The sequence below is a fragment of the Aquarana catesbeiana genome, linkage group LG01 (genome assembly GCF_042186555.1).
Source record: "Aquarana catesbeiana isolate 2022-GZ linkage group LG01, ASM4218655v1, whole genome shotgun sequence".
In the NCBI taxonomy this organism is placed as follows: domain Eukaryota; kingdom Metazoa; phylum Chordata; class Amphibia; order Anura; family Ranidae; genus Aquarana; species Aquarana catesbeiana.
Window position 1 is genome coordinate 816,376,270 of NC_133324.1, and position 27,264 is coordinate 816,403,533.

The following is a 27,264-nucleotide window of genomic DNA, read 5'->3' on the forward strand; positions in this document are numbered from 1 at the left end:
GACAGAGGGTCCAAGACCTCTGCCCCACACCTGCAGCAATTGTGGAGGCCCAAGGTGAGGAGGTTGCAGTCTATCGCGAGCTGCAGATCAGGATCCAAGGAGAGAATGCAGTCATCACCTCACAACTGCAGCTTGATCTGGTGTCGGTTGATGGGGCTTCAGTCCCCACCTGTATACCCCAGGGATGCTGGGCAGTCGGCCCAGATCCCCAACAGCAGGATGGGGTGAGCCCAGTCCCCCTGTCTTCTCTCCAGCGGCAGAAAGGATTCCAGGGAGAAGGGCCAGTCCGGGCCTCTCCCCAGCGGCAGATATGTTCTCTGAGAGAGGCAGAGGATGGCTGGGTGAGTAATGCACTGTTTGGGATGATTTGTTTGGGGTACTGTGTGGGTACAGGCAGTAGAGGACTGGAGCTGTGGACTAACTTTGGAGTCAACCCGTCTGGGGTCTCCTCCTGTGTTAGTCTCCTGCCGAAAGGGGAGAAATGTCACGGGCATGGCCAGAGCGGAGGCTGTTGGAGAGGACTGTGTGCAAGCCTGTTGCCCACCGATTATGGGCCCTAGCATTTGAGGTGAATGAGAAATCCAGTCTGAACTGTATTAATCGGACTCAGTCATGTATATATTGTATGGGGACTCCTTACTGTATATTTGTGTCCCTGAAGAGGGAGGGGGGATTCCTCCAGCAGCCCCCTGCTGATAAGACTGATTCATTCTGCTGGGACACATCCTGTGAGGAGATGCTGGTGTTATCAACATGTGTTTATGTTAATTGAGAGAGCTGATCACATTAGCCACCAGCCCTGGCTAATAGACGAATGGTCTAGGCTGAGGAGGGGGGAGATTGTTGTTTGTATTGTTAATTGTATTAATGTGTGAAGCTCGGTGCCCACAAGACTGTCATCTGGTCTGGGTACATTTTGTAGTAAATTAGGTCATGTTAATTAGGTTAGCTTTGAGTCATCCCTGCTGTATAAAGGTCTGTGAGATCTCAAAATAAAGGTAGTTCTGATGTACTCCAAGACTGGTGTTGTCTAGTTCTTGGGGTTCCTATAGCCAGATCCATTGGACTCGTGTTCCAGAACTTAGGAAGCGGTATATGACGGAAGCACTCAAGCGGAGTGTGGGGCGTTCCGTGACAGGCCTCACATAATATTCAATATATATATAATGCTCCAGAGGACAGAGACTGCAGATGTACTAGAGGAGGTGGTCAGAGACTACAGACCTGCTATAAGGATTGATGGAGACAAGAGCCCTGCTGCAAGAGACAAGGCAATCAGAAACTGGGGAATGACACTTGATCACGTGGTAAGGAGTCGGGATCAGCTTCTTACTCTGATCTATGTCTCATGGACTCGCTGATTACAGAGCACGCCGTGCATGCCCCGCAGGCAGCTCATGCATGGGGGGGATGTACATAGACACCCTCCCGGCAATTTAGGCTCACGCTGTAGCTGTCTTTTGGCTATAGCGTGGGCGCGAAGAGGTTAATTACCATTTTAACATGTGTGTGTCACCTTGCATGTATGTACCAAGGCCAAACATTCCAGGTTATGTAAACGTTTGACCAGGGCCATTTGGAAGATTTCTGTTACCATTATGATTTAAAAAGGAGCCAAACAACTATGTGATAATAAATGGCTTCATATGATCACTACCCTAAAATAAAATAAAAATTTTGGCATGATCAGTCAGATCTTCAATATCAATGCCAACATTTCATGATTTCTGCCAGGGTATGCAAACTTTTTCGCACAACTGTAAATTACATTGGTCTCCCCAAATCCATACCAGAACCTTTGTATTTGGTGCAGATTTTAATGGGGAACCCTGCACAAAAAAAATAATGTCAGATCCCAGGGACCTCTTTCACACAACCCTGGCCTGGGGATTGCGGAGGTATGTGGGGGGAGACTTAAGAAAGGTGGTAATGTTTTCTAAACTAAAAAGAGACTTCTGATTCCTCTCAACATCCCCTGCACCTCCTTCTTCATGCAGTTCTGTTGCTGAATTTAGACGGAAATGTCCCAAAGGTTGCCAGAGGAGAAACAAAAGGAAAAGCTATCCCAACTTACATTTATTGAGGTTTGGTGGTGCATGGGAAATTATCATGGTCAGTAAACATTATTATAGATGCAGGTCTACCTAGTAGAAGAACAGGGAAATAAAGACATGTATCGGGCAAGCCCACAGTATTCCTACCTGACTAATTGTTTGCCTAACCCAGTGTTTTTTCAACTCCAGTCCTCAAGGCACCCCAAACAGGTCATGTTTTCTTTATTTCCCCCACTGTAGGCAAAGTGACGTACCTATACATTGCTGCCTACTTCCAAGTTTAGGAGGAGTGCCCCCCCCCCCCAGCACCTGCTGTGATTGTACAGAGGGGGTGCCTGTCAGCAAGTCCTGGCCAATGGTCCATGGCTGGGACATGCTGACTGGCTGTGTAAATTCACAACCCAAAGCTCTGTGTTGACATTCAACATATAGAACGATCTCTGTTACACAGTTACATAGTAGGTGAGGTTGAAAAAAGACACAAGTCCATCAAGTACAACCTATGTGTATGATTATTTGTCAGTATTACATTGTATATCCCTGTATGTTGTGGTTGTTCAGGTGCTTATCTAATAGTTTTTTGAAACTATCGATGCTTCCCGCTGAAACCACCGTCTGTGGAAGTGATTTCCACATCCTTGCCAATCTTACAGTAAAGAACCCTCTACGCAGTCTAAGGTTAAACCTCTTTTCTTCTAATCTTAATGAGTGGCCATGTGTCTTATTAAACTCCCTTCCATGGAAAAGTTTTATCCCTATTGTGGGGTCACCAGCACGGTATTTGTAAGTTGAAATCATATCCCCTCTCAAGCGTCTCTTCTCCAGAGAGAATAAGTTCCGTGCTTGTAACCTTTCTTCATAACTAATATCCTCCAGTCCCTTTATTAGCTTAGTTTCCCTTCTCTGTACTCGTTCCTTTTCCAGTACATCCTTCCTGAGGAGTGATGCCCAGAACTGGACAGCATACTCCAGGTGAGGCCAGACCAGAGTCTTGTAGAGTGGGAGACTTATCGCTTTATCTCTGGAGTTAATCCCCTTTTTAACCACTTACTGATCGGTTCACGCCGATATACGCCCCGGGAGCGTGCCCGCAGGGCCCACGGACTCAATGTCCGCCGGTGGCCCATGATCGTGGCACGGAGAGGCAGAACGGGGAGATGCCTTTGTTAACAAGGCATTTACCTGTTCTTAAAAATAGGAATTACTGCGCTAAATGAAAAGTAAAAATAAAAAAACAAAAAAAAAATACAATAAAAAAAACCCAAAACAAGCAGCAGCTGGAAACGTGAGATACACACATATACAGATATAAAGTTGGATAAAGCTGCGCTGAAAACAAATTAAATAAAATAAAATAAAGAAATAATGATTTAGTCCATATACCACAGTGATTGTGTATAAATCTCAAAAATTTTCCAACACAAAAATGACTTATGTGTTTTATAAATTCAGTCCATATAACATATGCACCAGTGTATAGTCTTGCAATAAACACCACCAAAAAGAAGTGCACCTCCACCGCATAGAGTGTGTGCTTACCAGAAGGCAAGCTCTCATGAGCCTGCAGCTATAAACCCAGCTAGGGCCTCTGTCCGGAAGGTATTGAAATGGCAGCTCACAAGTACTGGGTAGGAAGGAACTTATAACTGCACAACAGACGACCAGGAAGACTCGATCATAAGCCAATCAAGGATATTGGTCGAACGTTACCCAAAATGCAAAAAAACTCACCATAGTGTGAATCGCACCATACAGAGTTTATTAAGAGCTAAAAAGTTGCACTTACAGAAATGCAGGATAAAAACATCAAAGAAACAGCTGGCCGGCTTGTGAACACCCATCTACTACGTTACAAAGTGATAATGTCAGCACGCCAATCCTTCCGACGCGTGTTTCGTCACAATCTGACGATGTCTTGGGGAACAGGCGATGCACGGAGTCTTCTCGTTATATATTGCACACAAAGAACCACGCCTCAATCTGAGTCTTAGGAAGCGGGACCCAATCCTACAAATTGGGAGGCTAAAAAACACTTATTGAGGATTTAAAAAAAGGCTTACTGAGGATTAGAAAAAAAATATATAAAACACACTAAAAACATAGAAGGCACAGGAACATTGTAAGGGGGGTTAAACAATACCGATCAAAGAAAAACTATACGGCATTGCAGTAATATTGCAGCAATGTTTAAAGGGCATAAAGACCGCACTGTTATATTCCAGTGCAAATCTATATTCATCTATTGACACCAACTAAGCTTGTATGATGATAAGTCTGTCTAAGCTGCCCACCAAGCCATTTCGGGCTCACACCAAACAAAAAAAAGCCAAAACACCACTAACCATGGGCCTCGTCTCCTGGAAGTGAACAGCAATTATAGTTAACTCGACTCCTGTTGATTTCTTATTATAGGAGATCACAAGCGCTTTTGGCTTATTACCCAGCCCGGGCCTTTTAATTCACACAGCCAGGATTCTAGCGTCTTCACAAGGGGTATAGCCCTTACAGGTATGTATTGTCAGATGTTTCCCATAAAAAAGTAATAAAGGCTTCCATAGCCTAAAATCGTTGGATATTTTATTTAGTTAAGATAAGTAAAAATATTGCACTTACATTTATTAAAAGCAAAGCATGCAGTATAAAACCCTGAGCCGGCTGGCTCTCGATTGCAGCCCGTGGTTCCGGGACTTGCGTGTATCGCGGTGATGTCACGTCGATAATCGGAGTCTGGAGCGCAAGAGAAATTGTATCTGGTGCCTAGGGCACCACGTACACCTATTGTGTACTATTTACCAAAGATACACAAACACTCTACCTGCCCCCCGGGATGCCCAATAGTAAGTGGTATAGATTCCATCACGTCCCGGGTGGGCAGGTATATCAACTTTTACTTACAGCCTTTGGTATCAAAAATGCCCTCCCACATCAAAGATTCCCATCATGTGATCAACCTCTTGTCAGGGTATACCCCTTACTCTGGAATGTGGCTGATGACAGCAGATGTCACATGCCTTTATATTGTCATACCACATGACTTGGGACTGTTCGCTGTGGAATATTGTCTGAGGTGCGACTCTGGCTTTCTTGGTGAACAGATTTTCTTCATTATGGAGTTGCTTGAGTTTGCGGCCTCACACAATTATTTTTGGTTCAATGGTCAGTTTTTTCATCAGGATAGAGGTGTTGCCATGGGGGCTAAATATGCCCCTAGTTTGGCTAAAGATATATAGACGACATCCTCCTCCTTTGGGATGGCAGCCGAATAGATCTGGACCTTTTTATCGAGGATCTAAATAACAACATTAGGGGTATCATTCTCAACTATGAAGCCATTCAGAAATACATTTCTTAGACCATAGAATTACAGTAAAAGATCACCAGTTTAACACCTCAACGTTCTTCAAAAGTACCGTCAGGAATTCATATACTCCCGTTGATAGCTGCCACCATACGTCATGGCTTAAATCTGTCCCGAAAAGCCAGTATATGCAGTTGAGGCGCAATTACACAAATAAGGGAGAGTTTTTGATGCAGGCAGAGACTCTAACGAAGCGCTTTGAGGAAAAAGGCTATTCAAGAGATTTTTAAGAAATACTCTTGATGAAATTGTTGTCATGGAAAGAGGGGATTTGCTCAAGGAAAAGCTCTCTCGTAAAGATAGAGTACCCTCAGTTCCCTTTATTACTACCTACTCCGTGCAACACATGAATGTAAAAAACTGCTAAATAAACATTGGCATATTTTGGGTAATGATCAGATTTTAAATGCAGTCTTGCCCAACAAACCTCAGGTTATCTATAAGGGAGTCCCTTCCCTTAAGGATAGAGTGGCACCCAATATTCATAATCCACCATCCATTAAGAGAGGTTTCTTCCAGAACCTCACTGGTTTTTATCAGTGTAGGAGATGCAGGCTGTGCTCCCTAAATGGATGCACACATAGAAGAACACAAAAGTTCACCTCATTCAGCACCTCTGTTGAATACGAGATAAAAACCTTTTATCACATGTACCACTGAGGAGGTTGTCTGCCTGCTCCAGTGTCCCTGTGGACTTCAATATGTGGGCAGGACTAAACGTCCCCTCTCGGTGAGATTAAATGAACACATCACAAATATTAAAAATGGTTTTCTTAAACAGTCAGTTTCCAAACATCTAGTAGTCCACTACAAAAATCCCTCCAAGACAATATTTTTGGGAATTGACAAGTGGAGAGGGAGTTCTTTGGTGCATGGTATATCTAGATTAGAGATGTCTTGGATACATAGGATTAAGAGTTACGTCCCCTTTGGGTTAAATGTGGACGTGGACCTAAATGCTTTCATTTCATAACTCTTAACTGTGTGGTCATACAATGATATAAATAGTGATGTGAACTTGATGTGAGTCTTTGGTGGCAATACCTTCCTAATTATATTTTCCTTACCTTATAAGAAAAATCTTTCTTCATAAAGAAGATTTTATAAGTAATATTTATTTGCTCATTTTATTTATTTATTTATTTAAAAAATTATATATTTTTTATTTTTATTATTTTATTTTATTTTTTGAGATTTCCTGTTGGTTTTCTGTTATTGAAGGCCAGTATGGACATCTTGGAAGTGTCTTCTATGTCTATGTCTTGGAAGTGTCTCCAGCTATAAGAGTTTACCAATTTCTCAATTAGTTATTGGTGATATTGAAATTATGCGAAAATTGAGGCCCTCCCCTTTTTTGGATATGATTTTAGTCACTATGTGGTACGTATACCTTTTTTGTTTGAAACACATAAGGTGTAATACCTGCCTTTTACCAATGGAGGCATGTATGAATTGACTCTCCGTGTCCCCCTAGCTCTAATTCCTGTTCACTTCCGGGAGACGGGGCCCATGGTTAGTGGTGTGTTGACTCTTTTTTGTTTGGTGTGAGCCCGGAATGGCTTGATGTGCAGTTTAGACGGCTTATCATCATACAAGCTTAGTTGGTGTCAATAGATGATTATAGATTTGCCCCTGGAATATAACAGTTTGGTCTTTACCTCTTCACACAAGGATTAGCCCTTTAAACATTGGTGCAATATTACTGCAATGCTGTAAAGTTTTATTAATTTGATCGGTATTGTTTAACCCCCCTTACAATGTTCCTGTGCCTTCTAAGTTTTTGGTGTGTTTTATATTTTTTTCTAATCCTCAATAAGCCTTTTTTTTAATCCTCAATAAGTGTTTTTTAGCCTCCCAATTTGGAGAATTGGATCCCGCCTAGGACTCAGATCGTGGCGTGGTTCCTTGTGTGCAATATATAACACGATGACTCGTTCGTCGCCCGTTCCCCAAGAGTTCATCAGTTTGTGACGAAACACACGTCGGGAGGATTGGCGTGCTGACGTAATTGCATTGTAACATAGTAGACGGGTGTTCGCAAGCTGGCCGGCTGTTTCTTTGATGTTTTTATCTTGCATTTCTGTAAGTGCAACTTTTTAGCTCTTAATAAACTCTGTATCGTGTGATTCACACTATGGTAAGTTTTTTTGCATTTTGGGTAACGTTTGACCTATATCCTTGATTGACTGATGATCGAGTCTCCCTGGTCACCTGTTGTGCAGTTAAAGTTCCTTCCTACCCAGTACCTGTGAGCTGCCATTTCAATACTTTCCGGACAGAGGCCTTGGCTGGGTTTATAGCCACAGGCTCATGAGAGCTTGCCTTCTGGTAAGCACACACTCTATGCGGTGGAGGTGCATATCTTTTTGGTGGTGTTTATTGCAAGACTATACACTGGTGCATATGTTATATGGACTGAATTTATAAAACACATAAGTCGGAAGATTTTTGAGATTCATACACAATCACTGTGGTTTATGGACTAAATCATCATTTCTTTATTTTTATTTATTTAATTTGTTTTCAGGGAATAATTTGTTTATTTCCCTGTTCTGCCCAGCAACATGACAGGAACCTACTGCTCCCAGTGATCAGGAGCAGTGATCTCTGTCATGTTCTAGTGAGCCCCTACAGTTAGAACATGCTGAGGGAACACAGTTAACCCCTTGATTGCCCCCTACTATTTAACCCCTTCCCTGCCAGTGACATTTACACAGTAATCAGTGCATTTTTATAGCACTGATTGCTGTATAAATGCCAGTGGTCCCAAAATAGTGTCAAAAGTGTCCGATCTGTCCACCGCAATGTCGCAGTCACGATAAAAATTGCGGATCGCTGCCATTTATAATAAAAAAAATTATTAATAAAAATGCCATAAATCTATCCCCTGTTTTATAGACGTGATAACTTTTGCGCAAGCCAATCAATATACGCTTATTGAGTTTTTTTTTATGAAAAATATATAGAAGAATACATATTGGCCTAAATTGTGGCAGAAATTAGTGTTTTTATATATTATTAAATATAAATATTGCTTTCTTTTCAAAATTGTCGCTCTTTTTTTGTTTATAGCGCAAAAAATAAAAACCACAAAGGTGATCAAATGCCACCAAAAGAAAGCTCTATTTGTGGGAAAAAAAGAATGTCAATTTTGTTTGGGCAAAACATTGCAGGACCGCACAATTGTCAGTTAAAGCGACGCAGTGCCGTATCGCAAAAAAGGGCATGGTCAGGAAGGGGGTAAATCCTTCCAGTGCTGAAGTGGTTAATGCATGCCAATATTTTGTTTGCTTTGTTAGCAGCAGCTTGGCATTGCATGCTAATGCTGAGCCTATCATCTACTAGGACCCCTAGGTCCTTTTTCATCCTTGATGTGTTTCTCAGGGATGAGAAACTTATGCCGCCTACACACAACCTGACTTTTCGGCAGAAAAGGTCAGACGGAAAGAATCCGTCGGACATTCCGATCGTGTGTGGGCTTCATCGGACCTTTTCTGTTAAAAAATCTGATGGACCTTAGAAATAGAACATGTTTCAAATCTTTCCGACGGACTCAATTCCTATCAGAAAAAAAGTTTGTCTGTATGCTAGTCCGACGGACCGAAAACGACGCAAGGGCAGCTATTGGCTATCGAACTTCCTTTTCTAGTCCGGTCGTACGTCATCACGTTCGGAACGATCGGACTTTGGTGGGATCGTGTGTAAGCAAGTCTGTTTCATCGGAACTCCGTCGAAAAGTGCTTCGGAGTTCAGTCCGTCGAGAAGTCCGCTCGTGTGTACACGGCATTAGAGTCCAGTTAGTAAAAGCAGCTCACTTCACACACATTACACATGGTTAGGCACATATTTAACCCCTTGATCACCCTAGATGCTAACCCCTTCCCAGCCAGTGTCATTAGTGCAATAGCAATGTATAGTATTATCACTGTCACTGATCGCTGTATTAATGTCACTGGTGATGTCAGTGGCAGTTAGTCAGTTCCCCCCAGCATCAGTTAGTATCAGATCAGCTGCCGCACTTTCGCAATCCCAATATAAGTCATTGATTGCTGCCATTAGTAGTATAAAAAACTAAATTCCAGTTTATATCCCATAGTTGTAGGCGCTATAACTTTCACGCAAACCAATCAATATACACTTATTTGGATTTTTTTTATCACAAACATGTAGCAAAATACATTTTGGCCGAACTTTATGAAGAAATGTGAAATTTATAGCAGAAAGTAAAAAATATTTGTTTTTTATTTTTTCAAAATGTTTGGGTTTTTTTCCGTTTATAATTCAAAAAAGAAAACTCAGCCATGATCAAATACGACCAAAAGAAAGCTCTATTTAATTTGGGCACAGCATGCATGACTGCCCACTCACCAATCAAAGTAGCGCAGTACCCAATAGCTAAAAATGGCCTGGTCATGAAGGGGGTAAAATCTTCCGGAGCTGAAGTGGTTACACTGCTACTTCCTGGCAGACATTTCAGAAACATTGTCTCTCGTACCACCAGGCTTCAAAATGCCCCAGAAAATCTTCCCCCGGGTCGTATGGCTTTTGAAGTCTGGAGGTATCAGGGTATTGTGTGTATGTTTTATGTGGCTCCATCTGTTTTGTATGTGCAGCATTGGATGTTTGTATGTAATATGTTGGATGGGACTACATTTGTAATTCATTTTTTTGTAGAATGATAATACATTTCATGTATCTTAATATTAAGAACTGTTGATAAGGCATGAATCCTGCCACTATAGGCACTGCTCCACAAATGCTGTTCTAGCAAATACAGGCTTGGGGGTCAGGAAGCAGATTTTTTTTTCTCAATTGATTTTTTAGTAAATCAAAATATTACCAGTGTTTGTCATAGCGTCATTAGCTTATCAGATTTAACATTTGAGGATAAATAATTTCATACACAATGTGTAGCTGATTAAATTCATTCAGCGCCTTACCTGGATTTATTCAGAACCCATAATAAAATAACTGCAGTGTGCAAAGTATTGCTTTACAAATTGAATTACTAAGTAACTAAATTAGCAGCTACAAAACTTCCATTGCAGCATGCAAGCAGCAGAGGGAGCCATCCAAAAGGAAAACAGTGTTTGGAAGGTCGCACTGCATTCAGTGAAAATAGTCAGCTTCTATTCCTAACATGTAAATTGTGTCTAGCACCTTTCACAACATTATTAAAACACATTTCTGTTTGTCTAACATACATTCATGCGACATTTGCTGCCTTGTTATTAACTGAACTATTGTGCATTTTATTTTAATTCCTTACTGCTGATGCAGTGGAGAAAAATGAATGCCTTTAACATACAGCTTTTTCCATGTTATTTTTCTATAAGCACAGCTTTCACACAGCCATAAATGTCTGCGCAATGACATCACTGCACATCCCTAATCTCTTACAGATGTCTACAGCTTGTAAACACTTTGCAGGTTAATAAAAGATTACAGGAACATTAAACGCTCTGTTTACTGAAGAGAAAATTGTGATTTCACAAATCTGCATATATAACATTATAAAGAGGACATTTCAAAGGCTTTTGATATCTCACAACAATTCCTCATTTGGAGGGACTGTCCCTCTTTTGAGACCAAATTCTCCTGCCTCAATAGTCCCTCTTTTAGTCTGAAGTGTACATCTCTATACAAAATGCACTATTTTACTACCCATGTGTTATACTGCACTATACTTTTGCTCCATCCTCTATATTACTGTATTTGTTATTTTGCCACATAATATTTTTATTGGGTTTTACAAAATATACAAGAAAGAACAAATTTGTAGAAGTATATACCTTTAATATTGACTTCCAAAATTGCATTACTGCATTTGTTATATAACAACAAATAAAATATATATATACACTGTATTGGGACGCCTGCCTTTACACACACATGAACTTTAATGGCATCCCAGTCTTAGTCTGTAGGGTTCAATATTGAGTTGGCCCACCCTTTGCAGATATAACAGCTTCATATCTTCTGGGAAGGCTGTCCACAAGGTTTAAGTTTAGGAGTGTGTCTATGGGAATGTTCGACCATTCTTCCAGAAGTGCATTTGTGAGGTCAGGCACTAATGTTGCACAAGAAGGCCTGGCTTGCAGTCTCCGCCCTAATTTATCCCAAAGGTGTTCTATCAGGTTGAGGTCAGGACTCAGTCAAGTTCCTCCACCCCAAACTCACTTACCTATGTCTTTATGGACCTTGCTTCTGGAAGAATGGTCAAACATTCCCATAGACACACTCCTAACCCTTGTGGACAGCCTTCCCAGAAGATATGAAGCTGTTATAGCTGCAAAGGGTGGGCAACGCAATATTGAACCCTCTGGACTAAGAGTGAGAAGCCATTAAAGTTCATGTACGTATAAAGGCAGGCGCCTCAATACTTTTGATAATATAGTGTATATATACAGTATCTCACAAAAGTGAGTACACCACTCACATTTTTGTAAATATTTTATTATATCTTTTCATATGAAAACACTGAAGAAATGACACTTTACTACAATGTAAAGTTGTGAGTGTACAGCTTGTGAAATTTGCTGTCCCCTCAAAATAACTCAACACACAGCCATTAATTAACCGCTGGCAACAAAAGTGAGTACACCCCTAAATGAAAATGTCCAAATTGGGCCCAATTAGCCATTTTCCCTCCCCAGTGTCATGTGACTTGTTAGTGTTACAAAGTCTCAGGTGTGAATGGGGAGCAGGTGTGTTAAATTTGGTGTTATCGCTCTCATTCTCTCATACTGGTCATTGGAAGTTCAACATGGCACCTCATGGCAAAAGAACTTTCTGAGGATCTTAAAAAAAGAATTGTTGCTCTACATAAAGATGGCCTAGGCTATAAGAAGATTGCCAACACCCTAAAACTGAGCTGCAGCATGTTGGCCAAGACCATACAGCGGTTTAACAGGACAGGTTCCACTCAGAACAGGCCTTGCCATGGTCGACCAAAGAAGTTGAGTGCATGTGCTCAGCATCATATCAAGAGGCTGTCTTTGGGAAATAGACATATGAGTGCTGACAGCATTGCTGCAGAGGTAGAAGGGGTGAGGGTCAGCCTGTCAGTGCTCAGACCATACACTGCACACTGCATCAAATTGGTCTGCATGGCTGTCGTCCCAGAAAGAAGCCACTTCTAAAAATGATGCACAAGAAAGCCCAGCAAACCGTTTTCTAAAGACAGGCAGACTAAGGACACGGATTACTGGAACCATGTCCTGTGGTCTGATGAGACCTAGACAAACTTATTTGGTTAAGATGGTGTCAAGCGTGTGTGGCGGCAACCAGGTGAGGAGTACAAAGACAAGTGTGTCTTGCCTACAGTCAAGCATGGTGGTGGGAGTGTCATGGTCTGGGGCTGCATGAGTGCTGCCGGCACTGGGGAGCTACAGTTCATTGAGGGAATCATGAAGGCCAACATCTACTGTGACATACTGAAGCAGAGCAAGATCCCCTTCCTTCGGAGACTGGGCCGCAGGGCAGTATTCCAACATGATAACGACTCCAAACACACCTCCAAGACGACCACTGCCTTACATTGTAGCAAAGTGTCATTTCTTCAGTGTTGTCACATAAAAAGATGTAATAAAATATTTACAAAAATGTGAGGAGTGTACTCACTTTTGTGAGATACTGTATATATACCTCTTAATAGAGGTAAAAAAAAAACGCATTTTTGTAGGTCAGTCAATCATTTTCTGCGTATTAGATCTTTGGAGTTCATGTAACCAGAGCCATGGCTGGGGCATGTCCTTTGCCTACATACTGTGTTCTAAAAGATATCCCTCTTTATTATTTAAGAAAGTTGGCAGGTATTTTTATGTGAGGCAACCTGACACTAAATAATATTTTCATTATATATTCAATTAAATAATTACACCTAACTACAGTGAACTATGACTGGCTGCTATGACTTTGAACATCCTACACATCAACACCTCTCTGTTCACTGTCTCAATGAATATGTAACGTCGTTGAATATGTCATGTTATGTTGGGAAGATTTTAAAGGGTGATAAGCAAGTGGCACATGCTGTGGCACAAACTGGAATGGGGTGTAACTGATAAAGGGACTTACAAATGCACACAAGATGTTGAAAATCCGTAGGAAGATGTGCAGATGCTACAACTTAAAACAGATGCCAAGAATCACTTACAGGATGCAGAAAAAGTGCAACATCAATGCAGGCCTAATGATATACGCATAGAATTACACCCAGCATACAGAAAAAGAGGCGTGGTACTGTGCAATGTCCATGTACACAGAATACACAGATACTGAGAATTACGCCCAGCATACAGGACAACAGAAGTGGTACTGTGCAGTAGCCATACTTCAAGAATAAGAATAGATAATGTCAGGGTGACAGAGGCATAAAAACAGAGTGACTTCCTGGAGTCTAGGGTTAGTTGACAAGTCTAATTGTCTATCTTACAGTCAAGTCCATAAATATTGGGACATCGACACAATTCAAATCTTTTTGGCTCTATACACCACCCCAATGGATTTGAAATTAAACTAACAAGATGTGCTTTAACTGCAGACTTTCAGCTTTAATTTGAGGGTATTTACATCCAAATCAGGTGAACGGTGTAGGAATTACAACAGTTTGTATATGTGCCTCCCACTTTTTAAGGGACCAAAAGTAATGGGACAATTGGCTGCTCAGCTGTTCCATGGCCCATCAGAGAGATAACAGTACAAAAAAAAAAACAAGAAAAACATTCAGCAGTACCATTTAACAGCACCAGCGTACAATGTAGCTCCCAAATAAATGAAAGCAGCAATCTTCCCAGAGCAAATAATGAAGAAAGAAGAATAAAAACATGTATAAAAAGGGTGCATACAGCATAAGTACAGTAACCAACAATATATCTCCCTTGCGATAACAGGAGAAAGTAAAGTGCCCATCAAGACCCATATAGACCCAGCATTTACCAAAAAAAAGGATGGGACGTGGGGGGGGGGGTAATAATCAGAAGAAATTATTTTTAGCAGAAATTCTTTTTAGATTTTGAAAACATGTATAATACACTTAACTTGAGATATGCAGAACTGTACTAAAATCTGTGGGTATGAAGGGTACAAATCCTACACTTGCACTAAACCAATACATTTTATGGTATGAATTTTATGATTAGGCGTAATGATTTTTAGTCAGTAAGGTAAGTGAATCTTGTCATACTAATGAGGCATGAAAGAATTTGCAATATAAATTGGGATTGCATTTGCAAACTCAGCAAAATGCATGCCAATGTGCCTGGTGTGACCCAACCTTTGTATCCAACTTTTACATCAATTATAGATTTTCCATACAATCTATAGAATGGATGATTCCAAGGTATCATCTGTGAAAGATGGAATGGCTAAAAATCAGAATTACTGACTTACTGCCAGCCTGTTTTAAGTATTGATTTTTAACTCCAGAAATGGGAACATCTCACGGCTGTCTAGACATTGATAGTAGTTTGCAATGATTGCCAACTGTCAGATTCTAAGCATGTACCTTTTGTGTTTGTTCCTTAGGCCACCGTTTTTGGTGCAGGAGATGTTTCTCCCTTATGTCACTCACCAAGGAATATATCTCAGGTTTACACTGCAGATTGTACATCAGCTCAGGTATATGGCCATGGAGCTAAACCAAAGATTTCGGTAAGTAAAATACATTTGCCAATCAAAAACAAAAAAGCATCATTATGACTGATGTGTCTCATCAAAAGCAGAAAAAAATAATCTTTGAAATGTTTGTAGTAGCCTTTCACATACCTTGTGGCAGAGCCTGACGTGTAGAGGGAGGACTCTCGTACAGCCCCAGCTCTGAGACCACTGATGTTGCGACAGTGGCCACGGAAGCGTGACGAGGTATGAGTGCCTGTAAGATGTTTCGGCAGCCACAGCAGTGGATAGAGGTAGCGTTGCTAGAGATGGGTCAGATCGCTGGAAAAGCAGATGGCAGCAGAGACAGCAGACCCTAGGCTGGGCAAACAGCAGGCATCAGGTGCTTGACAGTCAGCTGACAGCTGAAAGGTGTGGGAAAACTGGTAGCTCTCAGAAGGTGAAGGACCAGCAAGGACCAGGTAGCATGCAGAGAAGGACAAGCCAGGTCAGCAACAGATATAAACGCAGGCAGAGAATATTCAGGATATAAGCAGAAATCAGTAACATAGAATCAGACAGATGAGCAGGAGGCAGAGCAAATCCAGAGACAGGCCAAGGTCAAAACAGGTAGCATTCAAGCAAAGTCAGGGCATGCCGGGTCAATAACAGAAGTCAACACAGGAACAGATACAGGAAAAAGGATAATAGCTGTAGATCAGACAGCACTGGCTAATAGAACTGCTCTGCTGCAGTTTAAATAGTCCCATTGGCGCCAACATTAGCAATGGGCACTGAGCACGGTTATACTCAAAAGAACAGGCACCTGCACATCTGCACCTGGGCACCCATGTACATCTTGAGGCTTCATCTGTACTTTGGCCAGTGCCTTCCTGACACAGCCTGACCAGCAATATGTAACCAATGCAAATCAAACTCAAGCCAAATATTTTCAGCTGGTTTTAAGTTACTGTGCCTTTTTCATTCTTCAGAAGGTCAGCCACCATTACTCCTTTACTCCTTTATGGCTGTTATTCTTTGTATGGTCAACCTGTCTGGAGTGGTTGTGTTTAACAGCTAATTGTTGTGTGAAAAGTGAAAGGTCTAGAGTAAATTTATTAATAGGCATGATATAATCATCACCCAACCTTTTTAGTTTCAGCCATATCAGGCGACAATCCGTATTTCTACAGCTGACAGCGGTCTGCACCAAGCCCCCAACAACTGACCAACAGAGATGTATATATTAGTCATGTTGAATATTATTGGCTGCTACTGTTTTTACAAACATGAGCCAACACTGAAGGTGTTTGGCTATACATCTTTATCCTTCTTTATATTTATCTAGATCAGATTTTTCTCAGATATCTGACTAGCCTACAATGTTAAGGCCATGTTTTAAAGCATATAAGGCTATACAAAAAACTTCTAATATTAGTATATATACAATTAAAACATCCACAGCTGTACAGATCATGTTACAACTAAAGTGGACCTTGTATAAAAATTGTCCATTTGCCTTGTAACCCGCCCTACTAATTAAAAAACAAAAAAAACAAAAAAAATAAAAATGCAAAAAAAAAATCCTACTTACATCTTGGCTTCCAACCACTTCCTTTAGACACTGATTATAAAATAGGACCTTGCCATGAGATCCAGGGAAAAGTGAGAATCCCAAATCTAAGGAGAAAATGCTCCAGGACAGTCCAGGATTTGAATTGGAGTCTCATAGGATCTGTGATCCTTGGCTTTCCTAGGATCCAGTGATGTCTCCCTCACCTGTGAGATGAGTCCACCGAAAGATGGGGTATAGAGTAATTACTTTTTTTACATGTTTTTTTTAATCAGGGGGTCTGCTAATCCCAGATAAGTTTTAGGAGCTGGGGGACATTAATCTAAAAATCAGAGCAGTAATATTCTACTAATAGTTGATTATTAATAAGAAAGTAGTACACTGCATATGTAAAACAAAAACATATTATTTACAATGGAAGCTAAGTCGAATTTATTTTCCTGCTCTGGGTAAGAATTTATTATATTAGCATTACAATACAATGGCAGTGATTCGGACACTTTCAGTGACACTATAATTGATTTGATTCATAAGGCCTCATGCACACGGGACGTTAAAATAATGTTATGAAAACGCCAGTAGCTTTGCAGTGTGTTTTTTTAACTTTTTTCAGCTTTTTTCAATGTTTTTGCAATAACGTTTTGTAGCGTTTTTCCGCGTTAGCGTTTTTTAGAGGGTTTTTTTTTTCAAAATGTTTTTTTTTTTTTTTTCAATGGATCAAAAACGTTAAAAAACGCTGGTGAGCGACGTTTTTGAGCGTTTTTGAGCGTTTATCACTGTGAGAGCGTTTTTACAGCTGAAAAACGTCTCTCAGAACCCACTGGTCCTGGGGTTTTTTTACAGCTTAAAAATGCCTATGCCATTTGCAGCTCAAAAAAGCCTAGGTGGGCATGAAGCCATAGACTAACATAGGCGATTTTAAGCTGCAAAAAATGCTAAAAAAAGCGGCTGTAAAAACGTCCGTGTGCATGAGGCCTTAAAGTCAAATAGTATATTAACTTGGCAAGGGAATTTTCAGCTTGCAAGGGAATTTCTGTTTAGTTTAAGAATGTGGTGAAAATTGACTATTCTGGTTTCCTCTCATGCTCCAAAGACATGCTGGAAGGTTAATTGGATCCTGTCTAAATTGGCCATAGTATGAATGTGAGTTAGGGACCTTAGATTGTAAGCTTCTTGACGGTAGGGACTGATATGAATGTACAATATATACTGTATATATATATATATATATATATATATATATATATATATATATATATACTGTATATGTAAAGAGCTGTGTAAATTGACAGCACTATATAAGTACCTGTAATAAATAAAAATTAAAAATAAATTACCAAATCATGTGCGAGCTAATTAAAAAAAAGCATGTTTGCTTGCACATGATTGGATGATGGAAGTCAGCACAGGTTTTAACTCATTCACTAAGCTGGAAAATGTTCTTGAAAAGTGCCTATTTGCCTTTCCTCCCAAGGTACGTCATTTGACGTCATGGACTTTGAGTGGTGATATCTGAATGATGCCTGCAGCTACAGGCATCACCCAGATATCATTTTTTTTCCGCCAGCGATTCTATGAACTGTAAGAACAATCATAGCGGTGTTTCCCCAGTGAGAAAGAATCCGCCGCCGCTGGAAGTTTACCATAGAGATTTCTGGTGACCAGATGGTCCCCAGTCACCCTCAGAGGCCCGGGCGCAATGGTATGATGTCACGTCCGGACTGGTGGAAGTAAACAAAGCCGAGGACGGGGCTGGGAAGGAGAGAGAGTTTTTTTTTTATCTCAGCCTTTCCAGCCTGGAGGAGAGATGTGGGGTATTATTGACCCCACATCTCTCCATAAAGAGGACCTGTCGCACACTATTCCTATCACAAGAGATGTTTACATTCCTTGCAATAGGAATAAAAGTGATTAAAAATAATGTTTTTTTCAAGAGAAAATGTAAAATAAAAAAATAAAAGTAAAATAAAGAATAAAAAAATAAAATAAATTTAAAGCGCCCCCGTCCCCGCGTGCTCGCGCACAGAAGCGAACGCATATGTAAGTTGTGCCCTTAAATGTAAACAGCGTTCAAATCACACATGTGCGTTAGAGCAAAAGCAACAATTATAGCCCAAGACCTCCTCTGTAACTCTAAACATGTAACCTGTAAAAAATTTAAAGCGTCGCCTATGGAGATTTTTAAGTACCGAAGTTTGGCACCATTCCACGAGTGTGCACAATTATAAAGCGTGACATGTTAGGTATCTATCTATAAAAAAGGGGAAAAAAAGGAATTTGCTCGGCAGACATGAGGTTCTGATCTGGCCACTGGAGGACCTGTCGGAGAGAGGCATATCCCTTATACCACTGTTCCCTTTGATGTCAGGAGCTGACAATTTCCTATGCTTGTTTGACCTTCTGTAACAGAGGGCCCACCATGTGGGGTAAGACTACAGCCTTATTTTATGTTGGTGATGCATCTGGTGAAGGAAATCGTGTGGAGTTCATAGCACCCAGCACTTTATTCAGCACATGTTTCAAGAAATTGGACTCATTAATTTGGTTCTGGTTTTGATTGCTGACATTTCCTTTAATTATCTGTTGGAATTCAATTATTTATTCACATTCATATCATGTTCTTTAGCGCAACTTTTTTGTGTTTTATATTTGTTCATTTGTGTATCTCTCACATTTTTGTTGCTGCTTATTTGTTTGCACTTAACACACAAGTGCAGTATTTTTTTGTTGTTCATGTTAGGTATCTATTTACGTGACGTAACATCATCTTTCACATTATAAAAAAAAATTGGGCTAACTTTACTGTTTTTTTTTTTTTTAATTCATTAAACTGTTTTTTTTTTTTTCTTTAAAACGCCTTTGAAAAATCGACCCCCATTTTATTCCCTAGGGTCTCTGCTAAAAAAACATATATAATGTTTGGGGGTTATGAGTAATTTTCTAGAAAAAAATGATGATTTTTACATGTAGGAGCAAAGTGCCAGAATTGGCCCGGATGGAAAGTAGTTAAATCAGTGTGCGCTCTAGGTGAACCTTCTAGACATTAAAACCCATGCAGCACATAGCATATTCCCTATGATATGCCTACTGAGCATCTTGTAGAGCAAAACTGTACCGAATTGAGCCTCGCAGTAATCCTTTCTCATTGGCTGCATCTTTTGGGTACAGGGCAGGAGGATCCCATGACCGGATTGTAGAAGATATTTTGGTGGTAGTTTTTCCATTTATTTTAACAAGGTTATATTTTTATTGCACATATCTGGGGTTTCTTTACCAAATACATTTTTTTTTCTGTTGCCTTTTTTCTCCTTCACGCAAATAAAGGAAAAAAAAACATATTTATCATTACAACAGAGATAAATGTGCAGCCAAGTGAAGATTGTACAGATGATGCATTCTGTCCATTAAGCATGGCTTGTCAATACACAATGTAAACATTGTGTCTGTAGCAACCTTCTGAGTGTCAAATTGTATATGAAATCCATCATAGCTAGTTCTTGCATGCATTGGCCACAGAGGGTTTGTTGTTTACAGGATGGAAAACAGGTCATCGCTCCAGAATCTAGGCAGGATACATAAACATTTTTATGATGCTTTATATAAGTGAATGCTTACTTGCTGTCAAAGGGTCTCTTTGTAAACACTGTTTTACACCCAAAATTGATTTTACACGTTAGTAAGTTGTGTTTATAAGCTACTGCTCTCACTGGTGTTTATTTAGACAAGCTCAGCTAAAGTATGAAATGTATTTGATTCACAATTATTATATGAGTCTGTGGGTTTCATTTAGGCACCTTTGGAATGTTGTAAGTGTCACTATGTATAGTAAATGGTCAGATCTTAATCAGTGTTCCCATACAAATGTTATGAGTGTGTACAAACCAGATAGTTGGTATTCCAATATGTTTATTATTGCAACATTTTACATGCCAAGTCATGGAAATGTAGGCCGCACCTCTCCCTCCCTGAATACCAAAATTTTGCATTCTAATAAATAAAGACACTTAACAACGTAACTTAACAACCCCCCCTCTCTGTCAGCCACCCCCCCCCCCTCTGTTAGCTGCCCCCTCTCTGTCAGCTACCCCCCTCTGTCAGCTGCCCCCTCTCTGTCAGCTGCACCCCTCTCTGTCAGCTACCCCCCTCTGTCAGGCGCCCTCCCTCTGTCAGCTGCCCTCCTCTCTGTCAGCTGCCCCCCTTTTTGTCAGGTACCCCCCCTCTGTCAGGCACCCCCCCGTGTCAGCTGCCCCCCTCTCTGTCAGCCACCCCTCCCTCTGTCAGCTACCCCCCCTCTGTCACCTACGCCCCCTCTGTCACCTACGCCCCCTCTGTCAGCTGCCCCCTCTGTCAGCTGCCCCCTCTGTCACCTGCCCCTTCTCTGTCAGCTACCCCCCTCTGTCAGCTACCACCCCCTCTCTGTCAGCTGCCACACCCCTCTCTGTCAGCCACCCCTCTCTGTCAGCCACCCTCTCTCTGTCAGCCACCCCCCTCTCTGTCAGCCACCCCCCTCTTTGTTATGCCGCATCTCTGTCAGCCACCCCCCTCTGTCAGCCGCACACCTCTTTGTCAGGCCCCCTCTCTGTCAGCCACCCCCCTCTCTGTCAGGCCCCCTCTCTGTCAGCCACCCCCCTCTGTCAGCCACCCCCTCTCTATAAGCCACCCCCTCTATCAGCCACCCCCTCTCTATAAGCCACCCCCTCTGTCAGCCCACCTCCTCTTTGTTAGGCCCCCCTCTCTGTCAGCTCCCTCTCTGTCAGCCACCCCCTCTTTGTCAGCCACCCCCTCTCTGTCAGCCCCCCTCTCTGTAAGCCACCCCCCTCTGTCAGCCCACCCCCTCTTTGTCAGGCCCCCCTCTGTCAGCTCCCTCTCTGTCAACCACCCCCTCTATGTCAGGCTACCCCCTCTCTGTCAGCCCCCCTCTCTGTCAGCCCCCCTCTCTCTTACCTCCTTTCTGTCTCACCCCTTCCCTCTCAGCCCCCTTCTCTCTTGCTCTCCTCTGTCACCCCTACTCTCTCACCCCATCTCTCTCACCCCCCTCCCCCTCTCTCTCACCCGCCTCTCTCACACCCCCACCCCCCTCTATCTCTCTCCTGCCTCCTCCCCCCTTTCTCCCACCCCCTTACCTCCTGCTCTCACCTCCCTCCCCCCTCATAAATAATCGGAGCTACAGCAAGATAAATCAACACACCTTCCCGATGACAATGTGCCCACGTCGGGCATCTATGGAGTATCCGGTCTCCTACCGGATGTGATGAGACACACGTTCCCTCACCCTCGCCTGCTGTTACAGGCCGGACATCATCAGGGAACTACCCTGGAACTTTGAGCCTCATGTAGGCGATTTCTGTTGGTATTAAAGTTTAGGGATTAAACTACAAGCCCGGATATGTTGGGGTATTGGCTAAGTAGTAGGGAGTTTTTTTTACTAAGGTTATAACTGCTTGGTTGTCTGATTACACTGTCATGTTTATCTTTATTTCATCTCCTATCCACTGGGGGAGTTTTTTCTGGGGTCATCACTGAAAGTTTTAATGATGGTCTTCACTAACTACCTGAAGTTATTGTACAATGGCTATGTCTGATGTTAAACTGGTTTCCTGTAACATACGAGGCCTGAATGACAAATCTAAACATTCCTTAATGTTCAAATTCTTAGCGTCCCACAAGCCACATATCCTATTTCTACAGGAGACCCATCTCATGCGAAGTAAGATACTGGCTCTGCGTAGATCTTGGGTAAGGCAGGCCTTTCATGCCACATACTCGACCTATGCAAGAGGAGTCGCAATCCTAATATAAAAAGCCCTACCATGTAAAGTTGAGAGAGTGATTTCGGACCCCAATGGCAGATATATAATTTTATTACTGGAACTCCACTCAGTTCTGTGGGCATTTGTAAATGTCTATTTGCCCCCTCCTGTAGATCCCACCCTACTTTTCTCCATTAGCGTGAAACCAGCTCCCCTCCCCTCTACACATATCATCTTTGCTGGGGACTTCAATTCAATCCTCGACCCAGCCCTAGATTCCTCTAACCCTCAGCACACTGTTTCCCCTGACCTCGCTGAATGGGCGGACACCTTCGCTCTACTTGAGCTATGGAGATGGAAACATACTAACTCCAAAGTTTTTTCACATCTGTCCTCAATGCATAAATCTGGCTCCAGGATAGTCTTTGCTTTTGGTAGTACCTCAATGCTCTCTAAAGTTTCAGGGGCCTCGTATCTCCCAGCGGGACTCTCTGACCACTCTCCACTTGAAATATGCCTCAGGTTGGGTAGACAGAAAGATCCAGGCACCTGGAGGCTAGCTCCCAGATGGATTACCAATGACAGTGTAGCTGAACTCATATCGCCACAACTAGAAGGCTACTGGTCTCACAACATGGACACAGCTTCCCCTGGGGTGGTGTGGGATGCCTTCAAGACCATTAAAGCTACCAGATCTGATTGTGCTGCTGAAACCTCTAGATTAGAGGGTCTGGAGACAGACGCCTCTGCTTCCTTTGCTAAGCATCCCACACCAACCAATTATCTACAACTAGCCAAGCCAGGAGGAATATAGCTCTACATTATACCTCTCCAACCCAAACCAATGTCAGCCTACTGTCCGGTAAAATATTTGAATCGGGCGATAAAAATGGCAGCCTGCTAGCTAATCTGGTGGCCGACCCGCATCTCCAAACTATAATACTATAAGAATTGTTGTGACCAGTGTCACCAACCCTGACGCAATTCTCCATGAATTTTTTGCCTTCTTTAGAAACTTATATCACCAACCCAAATGCCCTGCTCCTGAGATTAATGACTCAGCACTACAAAAATTACAGCTCCCCAGCCTGCCAGCCACTGAGATCGAGGCCCTAGAGGCCCCAATAACAACCCATGAGATAGAGTTGGCCATCGCCTCACTCCCAAAACACCTGGACCAGATGGTCTCCCGGGTGACTGGTACAAAAGATACACCAAGCTTATAGCTCCCAAGCTTCAGCTACTTTTCTCCCACAACTTAGAGGGTAACTCCTTACCACCCACTATGTACGGTGTGCACATTATACTCAACCCTAAACCGGGCAAAGATCTCAAACACTCTGCCTCCTACAGGCCCATTTCTCTATTAAACTACGACCTAAAAATTCTGGCCAAGGCCCTCGCTACTAAGATGGTCAGAGTCCTGCCTGAAAATCCACCAACATTAATCTGCGAACAGTTTTTACTCATCTGCAGCTCCCAAATTCAGAGTCCAAATAGTATGTCCACATCTTCTCCTTTTGGTCGGTCACTTTTTTAGAGGAATTCGAGGGCAATACGACTGTGGAGGATGCAAAACAAGTAGTGGACAAGAGTCTTGTAAAAGAAGGAGGCAAAGGAAACATAGAAGGAAGAGGAAGAGACAGGGACATGACTCAGAGTCGACGGAGTGGGAGACTTAAGAGCCAGAGGAGGCGCTGAATGACTTGTCCAGTGCTTCTTCTGTGGACCTTAGTATTGTCAATTTGTCTAATTTTCAGCTTAAAGACAACCATATAAGACTTTTAAAGAAAGGACTCTCCTTCTCTCCCACTTTTCCCATGAATGAGTTTGAAGTTTTCAAAGACATTAGTCTCTTTCTTAGGAAAGTTCTCTTTAAACTATGGCACTCTAGAGGTCCTGAAAACACACCAACCCTAGAATCTAATTTAGACAAGGATGAGAGGGAGGCCATTGATAATCTCATGTCACTGCTGGATGAGAACGAGGGCAGTGATTCTGAAGTGGAAACAAAACATCCACTCAGTAGGAAATCTAACCTTAAAATTAGATCCACTAAAATGCCAACTTTATCTAAACAAAAGTGGCTCCAACGAGGGATCTTTCTCCCCGGTCGAATACATCCACTGGCCAATGTTGAGCGGCGCTCTTGGCTACAGTCTTCCAGGGGTAGAGTAATGCTATTGGTGGACGACGGACTCCTTACAGCTGGTGAGAGTATCCATACCCCACTCAGTATTTGTATAGATGCGTCCCAACTGACTATAGCACTCCCCCTGCTGATATCTGCATGAATATTCATCTGATGCCTCTGCCTCTGCTTTTCTTATCTGATGATTATGAACTTTGCTGCATTACCTGATCACTAACTTATGCTGAGCGTCTGTGCTCCTACAACGGAATGACCCCGCTGTATTGTTATTTTTATTCAAGATCAGTATATTCAGATCATCTACCCGCTAAACCAGCATACCACGTATTTGGCTTGTGTTTAATGACCTTTACTACTGGGAGCTTATTTACAGGAATACTATGTTAACTAAGAACTTTTACATCTATTCCTGATTTACAAACAGCCAAATTATTCCATCAATAGTGTATGTAAGTGGTGAATATCTGGTGTGTGTGTGTGGGATGTGTAGCCGCGGCTCCCTATGTTTTTAACCATTTGACAACGTTGTCTTAGTTTTAAAACGGTCTGTGTCAGCCATTTATCCTTGCCCTCTTTTTTGTTTAATTTGTTGTGGAATCTTTTTGTACTAATAAATCCAGTTTGTATTTACCTCAGTGTTCTGTCTTGGCCCTCTTAAGAGAACTTTATTCTCTTAGTCTTTTTTCTACTATCCCACGCTCATAACTGGTTAGCCTCAGATGACACCAATGCTGCTGTAGTCCTTGAAGCTCATTCATTCGGTTAATACGAGGAGCTGAGAAATGCTCTACATAGAGGTGTTAGGGCCCCCTCTCCTCTCACACTCTCCATGAAGGCAGTGATCAGGACTTGGCAACTAGTTGTATGTAAACTACAAGGAGACCCCCACACTAGATCTCTGGACACCCCCCTGTGGCTCAACCCACATTTGTCAGAGCTTCAATGTGTCCCGGACCCAGGGTTCTGGGCTGCCAGAGGTATCAAAAAACTGGAGCATATCTGCACTAGTGGCTCCCTGCTATCCTTTGATACCTTTAAGGAGAAATTTGGGCTTTCTAATCGACAATTCTTTAGATTTTTTCAAATTCGCCATGCCTTCACTGCCCAATTTGGATCCACCCAAGTGCTTCTCCTACAGTCCAACCTTGAATCCACATTGGGGAAAGTCCCTCTGCTCAAACCCACCTCTACCATTTACAAGGCCTTATTACCCTCAGTCCACTTTGGTCTGGAGGATTTGTTCTCTAAATGGCATGGCTTGACTTGGAGGACTGGGAAGATGCCTGGGAGTATCCTTTTCTACAACTTATCTCCGTAAGAGATTGGTTGATGCAATTTAAACTGATCCACAGGATTTACTTGTCACCCCAGAGGCTATCCAAAATGTACCCAAATTCCTTCCCCAACTATTGGAAGTGTGGTATAGCTGAAGCTGACTTCAACCAAATGTTATTGTCCTGTCCCAAGATCCAGGCTTTTGGACGGAGGTCACAAAATTCATAGAACTGCTCATGATCCTTGTTCCCCTGAAGGTGTCGTTCTGCCTGCTGGGTCTGGTCGGCCCCCTGGCCCACCGCCGAGCAAACAGAACCCTAATATGACTCCTATTATTTTACGCTAGGAATGCTTTACTCATAAAATGGAAACAACCAGAGATACCCACCTTGAATTCATGGAAATTGTTGATCAGCTCAGCGGTGCCATTATACAAAGCGGCTTATCTCGCTAGATGCTGCCCAGCCACGTTTGACAAATTTGGCAAGTGTGGTTAGATTCAGACATCTCAAATGCGACACAATAAGCTCTAGATCCCTTTGTTTACTTTGACCAAATGCCTTGTAGCACTGATGACCTAATTTTTTTCCGATATGATGTGCGTTTCTCCCAGCCTAAGCACCCCTCCCTGAAGTGGTCACCTACAGTACATGACCCATTATCCATTCCGATATCCCTTCAAATTGATAGCACAAGCAGTTTAAGTTGTAGTAGTTACATTATATATATTAAAACTTATAGGACTGTTATATTGTGTGTTGTTTAAGTCGGGGTATGCCTAAAGGCTTTATTCTGTAATTTCCTATATATTGTTTAAGCTGGGGTATGCCCAAAGGCTTTATTCTGTAATTTCCTTTCTCCCTTTTCTTCTTTTTCCACGTCAGCAAAAACCACTTGAGGGCAGAATCAGGTTAACGTTCATTAGCTGCCGCCTTCAACAGTTCACATCATTGTGGTATATGTTTTCCTCCTTTAATTCTGTGTTTTCCCCTTTTTCTCCCTTTCTTTTCTCCCTTTTCCCCTTCCATTAATTTTAATATAAAACACACATACCCAGAGCATAACCCTTTACGTGCAGTTCTTACCTTGTTAGCTAATAAACACCCCCGTGGCTAAATATAAATCCCATTTGCATTAGTTTTCCAGCCTCCCTTTTCCCTTTCTTTTCCTTTTCCCTCCCACCCTCTCCAAGGCTCTTGTATCTACCCACCCCCCTCCCACCTTTAGCCCACCAGGTGTCTCCCTCCCCCACCACCCCCATATAGTAAAAGTACCAGGAGTGTCTTAAATCCAACTAGTTTTATCTCTATTCTGCTCCCGCCCTTCCTGATACCTCTATGTTCCCATGTTCACATTGAGGTAATTTATCATCTAACTACCTCCGAATTTCAAGGGAGAGTACCAATATAATCAAGCCATGGGCTCCATATTTTAACAAATTTACCGTAGCTACACCTTCTAACATAAGTTGTTTTTTCTGTCCACACAAGCTTGTTCATTACTTC

At 42.0% G+C, this 27,264-nt stretch overlaps 1 protein-coding gene across 1 annotated transcript in view; it reads left to right on the plus strand.

Annotated features, from left to right (window-relative positions):
- Nucleotides 1-27,264, plus strand: part of DLC1 (DLC1 Rho GTPase activating protein) — a 602,554-nt gene that overhangs the window by 137,191 nt on the left and 438,099 nt on the right. Inside the window, exon 4 of the mRNA XM_073608297.1 lies at nucleotides 14,941-15,066. Coding sequence (XP_073464398.1) covers nucleotides 14,941-15,066 — 126 coding nt within the window. The remainder of the gene's footprint in view (nucleotides 1-14,940; nucleotides 15,067-27,264) is intronic.